The sequence below is a fragment of the Rattus norvegicus genome, chromosome 2 (assembly GCF_036323735.1).
Source record: "Rattus norvegicus strain BN/NHsdMcwi chromosome 2, GRCr8, whole genome shotgun sequence".
Taxonomy (NCBI): domain Eukaryota; kingdom Metazoa; phylum Chordata; class Mammalia; order Rodentia; family Muridae; genus Rattus; species Rattus norvegicus.
The window spans coordinates 199,033,951-199,045,095 of record NC_086020.1 but is presented as its reverse complement, the minus strand read 5'-3'; the positions used below and the strand labels follow the sequence as shown (position 1 = coordinate 199,045,095).

At 43.7% G+C, this 11,145-nt stretch overlaps 1 protein-coding gene across 5 annotated transcripts in view; it reads left to right on the top strand.

Moving 5' to 3' along the window:
• Positions 1 to 11,145, top strand: part of Gpsm2 (G-protein signaling modulator 2) — a 48,539-nt gene that overhangs the window by 18,693 nt on the left and 18,701 nt on the right. For all 5 annotated transcript variants that reach the window (NM_001191962.1, XM_008761411.3, XM_008761409.3 and 2 more), the window contains 5 exons: positions 1 to 115; positions 217 to 332; positions 3,643 to 3,798; positions 5,438 to 5,546; positions 5,983 to 6,112. The exon at positions 1 to 115 is cut by the window's left edge and continues 9 nt beyond it. In NM_001191962.1, coding sequence (NP_001178891.1) covers positions 1 to 115; positions 217 to 332; positions 3,643 to 3,798; positions 5,438 to 5,546; positions 5,983 to 6,112 — 626 coding nt within the window. The remainder of the gene's footprint in view (positions 116 to 216; positions 333 to 3,642; positions 3,799 to 5,437; positions 5,547 to 5,982; positions 6,113 to 11,145) is intronic.

The following is an 11,145-nucleotide window of genomic DNA, read 5'->3' as shown; positions in this document are numbered from 1 at the left end:
GTCGTTAGTAACTGCTCTAGGTGACCGAGCAGCCCAGGGACGAGCCTTTGGGAACCTCGGCAACACACACTACCTCCTCGGCAACTTCAGGGATGCCGTTATAGCTCATGAGCAGGTAAGCAGGAGCCTCGGAGCCTGCCGTCTCCTCCACCGGGGTGAGGGCCGGGACTGGACGGTCTAAGTTTGTTGTATCTCTGATAAGGTTTTCTCTTCCAGCGTCTCCTGATTGCAAAAGAGTTCGGAGATAAGGCGGCCGAAAGAAGAGCGTACAGCAACCTCGGAAATGCGTACATATTCCTTGGTGAATTCGAAACTGCTTCCGAATACTACAGGTCAGTCAGATATTTTTTGTAGATAAATAGCAAATGAGTAATTATGCATCCCGTCAGATCACATTGGCTTTGGGGCTGAAACCTGGTTTTGATAATGTGGGCAGCGCCAGGGCTTAGGTGCCCACACCTGTCTCCTCATCTGTGGCAGGCATCAGGCCCTGGGTGTGGGGTTGTTGTGAGAACTGGGCTGAAGGATGTGTTAAGAACTCAGCACCCAGTGCTAAGTACTTACCTGGTACACCACGCTCAAGAAACACTGTGCCCCAGTTTTATTGTTTTCTGAGAGTCTTACCTGGTGGCCTTGAATTGGCAATCCTGTCCCTGTCTCTTTAGTATTGTCATTGCAGACATACACCGTCACATGTAGGCTTTCATCCGATACTCAGTGGCAGCTGTGTGACTTCCATTATGTTTATTTTTATCTTTTAAACTTTGTTTAAAGTTCTAAACTTCTCAAGTCATTTGTAAGCCTGTTTAGCATGTGTGGTGTGTGCTTTATCTCACTCCATTATGAGTTGTACAAGAGGCCATCTTGTCTGAAGATAAAACATAGGTCTTAGTGTCCACTGATGATCTCTGGGTTGTTCTCAACTGCCCCGGCCTCTTAGCCAGCATTGACTCTCACCAAAGTGGAGGTCCCGTTCATCGGCAGCCTGCGCTCTGTGCCAGCATCCCTCTAGCCCAGCAGGAGCATAGCAAGGCTTAACCTGCTTCCACTTGTTGTCCTGCACCTTCTGAACTGTTGAGGGTTTTCTCTGCTTAGTGGGGTTTGAACACTCGCTCAGACTGAACCAAAAGCACAGGGATTGATTTGCATTGATGCTTTAGATATTTCCATATGACAGAATTTAGAGAACACAACAAAAAAAGCCAATCCTAGCCTTCTGGTGTGTATCTTTTCCAGACCAATAATCCAGTCCCATTCCTCAGGAGTGCTTTTCCTTAGTAAACTTTCTCTGTTTTTTGGTGACTTTGAAAAAGAAAATCTGTCACCTGCCCTTAAGTGGAATGCAGGCGGACCACTCTGAACTTGATGCTGACCTGATCTACAAAGCGACTTTCAGACAGGTCTGAGGTACAGAGTGAGACCTGTCTCTAATAAAGAGAGAAAAGAAAAAGCTAAAATTGTTTTGGACCATTTAAAACATTAAAGTATACTATCTGTCTTTAAACATCTACCTGTGCTTAATATTTTTTGGTTGGTTATTGATTAGTTCTCAGCCTTCCAATGCTGTGATCATTTAACACAGTTCTTCATGTTGTGGTGACCCCCAACACAAAATCATTATGTTGCTACTTTATAACTAACTGTTCATTCATAACTACTGTTATGAATCATAATGTAAATATCTGATATGCAAGAAATCTGATATTCAATACCTATGAAAGGGTCATTCTGTCTCCCCAAAGGGGTCACAAACCACAGGTTAACTAAATGTGAAATTTTCTTCCTAATATGTCATTCTGTGAGGAGTATAATATACATTTTGATTTTAACTATATAGTCTAAACTATATGAAACTTGATACAAAGTTTCATATTGTTTAAAGCCAAATAATACAGAAGTTGTCATCATTAAATGTTGTGCTTGTGTTAACTATTGCAAAGTTGTGTTACAAACTGGTTGGTGGCTTTTTGACTAACAGGGTTTGAGCTCACTGTAATGGCTTACCACCCCAGGCCAGGCAGGCAGGCTTGAACTCAGAAATGAACATGTGTTCCACAAAGGCAGGTTAGTGATGGATTTGGAGCTCACCCCCAGAACTGTCTTCAGACCTGCGTAAGAGGATGGAGGAGGACTGTCTAATATCATCTGTACTTTTAAAGATAGAAAGCAGTGGTTGGCAAATAGCCTAAGTAACTGAATTTGATTCTAGAAAGACTTCAGATCATTTATAAAGTAGCCATACAAAGAATCATGGTGGACCAGAAACATCTGTATTGCAAGGCCTGAAGGCAGTTCCGGAAGTCTCAAAGATGCCTGCAGGACCACTCCATTAGAGTAAGCATGAGACCTCTCATGGTGACAGCTCTGGAGTTATCGTCATAGGCATATAATTTCAATTTGTGTTCTAGAAAAGACTCTTATTACCATATTTTAATTTTTAGATATAGGTCGTAGGAAGTAATTGTGCTTTTGGCAGAAATTGTGGAAAAGAGTCATTTAGATTATTAAATCCAAAGGCGTATGGATTTAGGCCCTGATACAGTTTATATACACACCAGTTCATTTAAACCGTCACAGAAACCTTGTGAGGCCTTTCTTCCCCATCCATTACATATGTAAGAAAATGGATAGAGGGCTCGAGTGGCTTGCCCTGGACCACACAACCATGGTCTAACCTGTTACACTAACTCCTCACTGACAGAACTGCATGTGTTAGGTAACATTTGAGTAATGTTAAATGAAATGCTTGGGGTTTTTTTGTTTGTTTGTTTTTAGTGAAACGGTGACTATAAACTTACATCTAAGGATTTTTCCTAAATATTATCAATTCTGACAAAAGGCAGAGGTCGCAGTAGGTTAAAGACAGATGTTGGCGTTAGGGAGATGGCTTTGTTGGCAAAGTGCTTGCAGCACAAATGTGAATGCCTAAGTTGGGTCCCAGTGCCCTCCTAAAACGCTAGGTCTGGAGTTATCTGTAATCCCAAATGCTCGGAGAAAAGACGGAGACAGAAGATCCCTGAGGCATCAGGGACTCAGTGAGAATCCTTACCTCAAGAAATGAAGAGTAGGCTGGAGAGTTGGCTCAGCGGTTAAGAGCACTGGCTACTCTTCCAGAGGTCCTGAGTTCAAATCCCAGCAACCACATGGTGGCTCACAACCGTCTGTAATGGGATCTGATGCCCTCTTCTGGTGTCTGAAGATAGCTACAGTGTACTCACATACGTAAAATAAATATATCGATTTCTTTTAAATTGGAGAGCAATGAGGGAGACATCCAACTGATACAACTCTGGGCAGCCACATGACACATACACACATGCACAAGATACAAACACATGTAAGTTACTGATGGCACAGAGGGGGGTCGTCTAAATATCTGAAATACTGCTGCTCTTCCAGAGGCTTAGTTCATGCTTTGGCACTCCTGTGTTTTGGTGAATTGTTAGGACTCAAAGTCTAAATCCTTTTTTTCCCCCTACTTTTTCTGAACATCTTTTCACTTTTTCTGAAGTAATAGGAAATATATTGGACGCTCAGGCAGACTTACTTAAAAGGCAACAAAAAGCAACAGAGATGGAAAATGTTAATATTATGATTCTTAGGACCAAAGTTTAAAATAAGCATTATGTAAATTGGTTTCAGGAAGACACTGCTGCTGGCTCGGCAGCTGAAAGACAGAGCCGTGGAAGCTCAGTCCTGCTACAGTCTTGGGAATACATACACTCTGCTTCAGGACTACGAGAAGGCCATCGAGTACCACCTCAAGCACTTAGCGATTGCCCAGGAGCTCAAGGATCGGTGAGTTCCACACACGCCCTGCTCCGAGTTCTGGTGAATGCAGGTGCACTATGAATTTTGGCTTCTCCTGGGCCTTTCCATTTGTCCCCTTCCTGAGAAGGAGTGAGTGTCCTGCTCGATGAGCCTCCGTGCACATTATTCTTTTTTTAATTTATTTTATTTTATGTACATTGGTGATTTGACTGCACGTATGTCTGTGTGAGGGTGGTGGATCCACTGGAACAGGAGTTACAGACAGTAGTGAGCTGCTCTGTGGGTGCTGGGTCCTCTGGAAGAGGACTCTTACCCGCATGTTACCGTCTTAAGGGCCAGCCTCTGGTGGAGGATTAGTGGGGAAGCATGGGACTTTGAGTATGAATGAGTGACTAACTAGGTCCCAAGCTCAGCTGCCTTCCCAGAAGTCGTCCTGTGTAGCTCACTGTGGGCGTTGCAGAGGACTCAGATGATGCTGAGGTCAAGGGATACATACCTGCTGCTCAGCTCGAATGTCCCCTGTGGGGAACATGGCTCCTCAGGAGAAGTTAGGAGTCCTGAGGTAGACTCTGCCCGTTGAGTGGTGGTGACTAAGTCGATTGCTTTGGTTCTTATTTATTTATTTATTTTTATTGTTTTTCTCTTGACGAAGAACATCTATGGAGTACTGGTCTGTAATATTTACTTGAGAAGATAGATTTTTACCTCACTGTGAGAAAGAACTTTTCAGTGTAGTTATTCAAAATGAAGTATACTACTACGTCAAGATGCAGGGAAGGAGTTTTGCTAGCTGCTCCGACCCCCATTCCTGGGCTCAAACTACACTGAATGCTTACTGATAAGGCCGTAATAGAAAGATAATGTGGTTAGGATGCAAGTCCTCACCCTGAGGTTTGATGTTTCATGATGCAGTGAGTGAGTGTGTGTGTGTGTGTGTGTGTGTGTGTGTGTGTGTGTGTGTGTGCGCGCGCGCGCACGCGCGCGTGTGGGTGGTGGTGGTGGTGGTGTTATGAGACAGACCTCTGTAGCCCTGGCTCTTCTGAAACTCACTGTGTAGACCAGGCTAGCCTCAAACTCAGAGATTGGCCAGCCTCTGTCCCCTGAATGCTGAGATTAAAAGTCTGTCTACTGTGTTTTTTTTTTTTTTAATTAACTTGAGTATTTCTTATTTACATTTGATTATTATTCCCTTTCCCAGTTTCCGGGCCAACATCCCCCTAACCCCTCCCCCTCCCCTTCTTTATAGGTGTTCCCCTCCCATCCTCCCCCCATTACTGCCCTCCCCCCAACAATCACGTTCACTGGGGGTTCAGTCTTAGCAGGACCAAGGGCTTCCCCTTACTGTGGTTTTTTTTTTTTTTTTTTTTTTTTTTTGGTTCTTTTTTTCGGAGCTGGGGACCGAACCCAGGGCCTTGCGCTTCCTAGGCAAGCTCTCTACCACTGAGCTAAATCCCCAACCCCCTTACTATGTATTTTTAAAGGATCTTTCCATGTATTAATATTTGACTTTAAATTTGGTACTCAGTGTTGTCATTCCTCCATCTAGACTCCTCATTGCTATAGCTTAGTAAAGGTTAAGTAAGCCCGAAGCACGCTTTATACCTTTAATTATTGCTAGGTGATCTCTTTTCAGATGACTCCATGTTAATTTTGAATTCTGTTTTAGAATTGGTGAAGGGAGAGCGTGTTGGAGTTTAGGAAATGCATACACGGCTCTAGGAAATCATGACCAAGCAATGCATTTTGCTGAAAAGCACTTGGAAATTTCAAGAGAGGTATGGAACAAAAGACGTTGCTGTGGGTCCTGGTAGCATTTACAAGTCAGTGACGGGGTAGGGTGTTCCCAGTGTTCATAGAGCTGTGTAAACAGATAGATGACTTGATCCAGGGAGACAGTACGGTGAGCCGAGGCACGTGGGAATAGGATGTTACCAGAATACCCATCTTCCTACCCTCGTTTCTATGTAGAGAAGTATCATAGTTTTTAAAGAAAAAGCCGTTTTAGAATCAAGGGCTGACTGGCTCTTGTTAACACCTGATGGGTGTTTGAGCTTAGAAACCTCTCTTGAGCTTCATGTCCCTCGTATAGGAAATGGAAATGGTCATAGATACCGTAGGAATGGGTTATGTATGTATGCATGTACGTATATATGCATACATGTGCATGGTGAACTGATGTCTCTCTGATGTAGAAAACGTCTGTGGTTACAGGTTGGGGACAAAAGCGGCGAGCTGACTGCACGGCTGAACCTCTCAGACCTGCAGATGGTTCTTGGTCTGAGCTATAGCACAAATAATTCCATGATGTCTGAGAACATCGAAATCGATGGCAGCTTACATGGTAGGTAGCAGCGTGAAAACCCCACTTCTTTATGCTTAACATTTACTTCATGTTCAGAAAAAACTTTTACGTTGCTAGGAAGCATGTCCATTGTGTGTGGGTGACAGTGTGACTTCTCCCACACTTGGTTTTACAGTTCAGTTCACCTGTCAACATATAGAACATAGCATTTTATAATTCCCACTGAGAACACAGGAATACTGAAGGTATGATTATTTACTCTGGTTAAAAATATATTCAAATGATGTTAAGTTAACTTGTAGGGTAATTCAGAAATGTATAAATATGAATGTGCTAGAACTAAAACCTTTTGTCTACCGTTTTTATTTCAAATAGTTGTAATATATCTGGTTTTTAGTAAACGCCCCCCATTTCACTTCTGGTGAAACAACTTGGAGTCGTCTCTTTCTTAAATCAGAAAACCATCCACCTGTATCTGTCAGCTGCTCAGACTTTGACTCTGAAATGCATTTTTAAACTTGGCTCCATGAACCACAGGCATAGTTCAGTGGTAAAGCACTTGCTGGGGAGCCCCGTGACCCAGGTCCAAGCCCTGGACCTCACGTGGCAGATGAAGAGAACCAGCTCCTAGATGCACACCACACCAATAAATAAATAAATACAGTTTTTAAAAAATGTCTAGGTTCCTAAGCTTAAATTCACGGTTGAGGGCTGGGAAGATGGCTCGGGGTTAGGAGCAGTGGCTGCTTTTCCAGAGGTCTGGAGTTTAAGTGCCAGCATTGACATGGCCATTCAGAATGGTAACTCGGGTCCCAAGGGGTCTGATGCCCTCCCGCTTTGGCACCAGGTACAAATGTGGTTCACAGACATGAGCACGCAGAACACCCATACACAAAATTTAAAAAATAGAATGAAATTCTTGGTCCAAAGAATATCAACAAGAATGTTTCAGACTGAAAGCAGTGGAAATGATAGCTTTATCATGGGCTGTTTCTTCTTTAACTCGGAGAGGTAGTGAGAGATCCACACTGACAATCTTAAGATATCCAAAGAACACTCCAGAAAAGATTCCAAAGCGAGGGAGGGGTGTGTGATAAACTCAGCTGTGCTTTGTAATTGGATAAACTCAAGTTTTCTGCGTTTTACTTGTGACGAATCGGTATGTTGTAAGAATTCTCATCTTAAAACATGTTTCCTCATGAACCCCTCTAGCTTCAGACCCATGCTAGTGTCTCCTTCTTCTCAGTCACTGAGGCTCCATGGTAGTGCCCTGGTCTAGGTCTGCAGTGTTTCTGGTAGCTGACCATGCCCACCTGACCTCCTCCTCCACAGGGCTACACTGCCGCTCTGCACTCACAGCTCTGCTCTCCATGCTCCTTCCAGGACATCTGCAATACCCAGGCTGCTCTCCTCCTCTTTTTCCTCCCTCGCTGTTCACCGTCTCTCATTGGAAGAGATCTTACACTTCGGTGCCTTCAGTAGAACATTTTAGAATGGTAGGCAAGTTCTCCAGCAATGAGATGCAGGGCAGTTAAGAACACTGGCTGCCCTTCCAGAAAACCCAGGTTCCATTCCCAGCACCGACGTGACATCCAACACCGTCTTACCTGCACTCCCAGGTACAGACTCACACGTGACACGCATGAAAATAAAACTTCTAAGAAGTGGAAAAAAATGGTCTTCATGAAATACAAACACCAACCACTTCACAGCTTGTAATCAAAATTTAACCATAAAGGTAACCCAGGAAAGCAAATAGAAATTTCAAAGGATCTGAATCTCATAGGTAGCTTGTCCTCAGCACAGTGCAATTAAGTTAGAAATTAGTGTCAAGAAAGTAACATAGAACTCTGGACCAGGTGACACAGGCCTGTAACTCCCGATACTCAGGAAGCAGTTCAAGGCCAGGCTGGGAACTCATTCACACCTGTCCTAAAACGGGAAAAGAGGACTGTGGTGCAGCTCAGCGGCAGAGTCCTTGCCCAGTTCGTGCACAAGCATATGCATATGCACACGTACATGCGTGCACACAGTAATATAAACATCCATTTGAAAGCTTAAAACACACTTCTAAGTAACTTACAGGGTAAGGAAGAAAGCTTAAATAAGATTAACTATAGTTTAGGAATCACCATGAAAATAAAGTATTTCAGTTAAAGTTTTTAATCGTATGTTTGGATGTTTTGCCTGTGTGGGTGTGTTTGCACCACCTATGTACTGGTGCCTGAGGAGGCCAGAAGACGGTGTTGGAGCCCCTTGAGTACAGGTGGTTGTGAGGCACCATCTGGGTACAGGTCTCACTGAACCGTCTCTCTACACTTCTGTACTTCAGGGGTTTTGTGGCATGTGACTTCTATTGATTGGTTCTTTAGCAAAATTTACATTGTGAAGAATTTTGTGTGTGTGTGTGTGTGTGTGTGTGTGTGTGTGTGTGTGTGTTGATGAGATGTAGTGAAGATCTTTACAGTTAACATTTGGTTCTTTAAAGATGAGCAAATCTACAGGGTTAGAAAGAGAAAGTGAGACTTCCTGTGTTTACCGGAAGTCCCACACCCGCGGATCCCGGCCCGCAGCAGCTCTCTGCTCCCAAACCCCGTGGGAGAGAGACCTCACCGCCTGATCAGGTGGGCACTCCTGAGGCTGCAGAGCGGAGGAGACCACCAACACTGCCCACCCCTGCCCACATCCCTGGCCCAAGAGGCAACTGTATAAGGCCTCTGGGTTCCCGTAGGGGAGGGCCCAGGAGCGGCAGGATCCCTGCGCCTGAGACACCGCCAGAACCTGAAGGAAACAGACCGGATAAACAGTTCTCTGCACCCAAATCCCGTGGGAGGGAGAGCTAAACCTTCAGAGAGGTGGACACGCCTGGGAAACCAGAAGAGACTGCACTCTGTGCACATCCAGACGCCAGAGGAAAACACCAAACGCCATCTGGAACCCTGGTGCATGGAGGCTCCCGGAAAGAGCGGCGCAGATCTTCCCGGTTGCTGCCTCCGCGGAGAGGACTTAGGCAGTACCCCACGAGCAAACTTGAGCCTTGGAACCACAGGTAGGACCAACTTTTCCCCTGCAAGAAACCTGCCTGGTGAACTCAAGACACAGGCCCACAGGAACAGCTGAAGACCTGTAGAGAGGAAAAACTACACGCCCGAAAGCAGAACACTCTGTCCCCATAACTGGCTGAAAGAAAACAGGAAAACAGGTCTACAGCACTCCTGACACACAGGCTTATAGGACAGTCTAGCCACGGTCAGAAATAGCAGAACAAAGTAACACTAGAGATAATCTGATGGCGAGAGGCAAGCGCAGGAACCCAAGCAACAGAAACCAAGACTACATGGCATCATCGGAGCCCAGTTCTCCCACCAAAGCAAACACTGAATATCCAAACACACCAGAAAAGCAAGATCTAGTTTCAAAATCATATTTGATCATGATGCTGGAGGACTTCAAGAAAGACATAAAGAACTCCCTTAGAGAACAAGTAGAAGCCTACAGAGAGGAATCGCAAAAATCCCTGAAAGAATTCCAGGAAAACACAATCAAACAGTTGAAGGAATTAAAAATGGAAATAGAAGCAATCAAGAAAGAACACATGGAAATAACCCTGGACATAGAAAATCAAAAGAAAAGACAAGGAGCTGTAGATACAAGCTTCACCAACAGAATACAAGAGATGGAAGAGAGAATCTCGGGAGCAGAAGATTCCATAGAAATCATTGACTCAACTGTCAAAGATAATGTAAAGCAGAAAAAGCTACTGGTCCAAAACATACAGGAAATCCAGGACTCAATGAGAAGATCAAACCTAAGGATAATAGGTATAGAAGAGAGTGAAGACTCCCAGCTCAAAGGACCAGTAAATATCTTCAACAAAATCATAGAAGAAAACTTCCCTAACCTAAAAAAAGAGATACCCATAGGCATACAAGAAGCCTACAGAACTCCAAATAGATTGGACCAGAAAAGAAACACCTCCCGTCACATAATTGTCAAAACACCAAACGCACAAAATAAAGAAAGAATATTAAAAGCAGTAAGGGAAAAAGGTCAAGTAACATATAAAGGCAGACCTATCAGAATCACACCAGACTTTTCGCCAGAAACTATGAAGGCCAGAAGATCCTGGACAGATGTCATACAGACCCTAAGAGAACACAAATGCCAGCCCAGGTTACTGTATCCTGCAAAACTCTCAATTAACATAGATGGAGAAACCAAGATATTCCATGACAAAACCAAATTTACACAATATCTTTCTACAAATCCAGCACTACAAAGGATAATAAAGGGTAAAGCCCAACATAAGGAGGCAAGCTATACCCTAGAAGAAGCAAGAAACTAATCGTCTTGGCAACAAAACAAGGAGAATGAAAGCACACAAACATAACCTCACATCCAAATATGAATATAACAGGAAGCAATAATCACTATTCCTTAATATCTCTCAATATCAATGGCCTCAACTCCCCAATAAAAAGACATAGATTAACAAACTGGATACGCAATGAGGACCCTGCATTCTGCTGCCTACAGGAAACACACCTCAGAGACAAAGACAGACACTACCTCAGAGTGAAAGGCTGGAAAACAACTTTCCAAGCAAATGGTCAGAAGAAGCAAGCTGGAGTAGCCATTCTAATATCAAATAAAATCAATTTTCAATTAAAAGTCATCAAAAAAGATAAGGAAGGACACTTCATATTCATCAAAGGAAAAATCCACCAAGATGAACTCTCAATCCTCATCTTCGGTTGGTTTATATACAAGTGTGCAATTTCTAGGCTTGAAAGTAAAATGATGCTATCTGGTGCTGGATAGAGGAGCCTTATTTTTTATTATGGCAGCTTGCTATTTTTGTAATATGGTGATTTGGTTGAACACATTAAAGTACAGTAGTAACTGATCTCCCCCTCTTCCTGGATGAGTGAGGAGATGATTAAATGTTGATGTCAGCATCCATGAGCATATTCAGATGAGCTTCTGCTTCTGTTGAAAAGGGTGCTGTGTTTGATTGTGGTCCGAAGCTTTGAAGCACTACTTGGCATCTCCTTCCTTGGAGGTCTCACTGT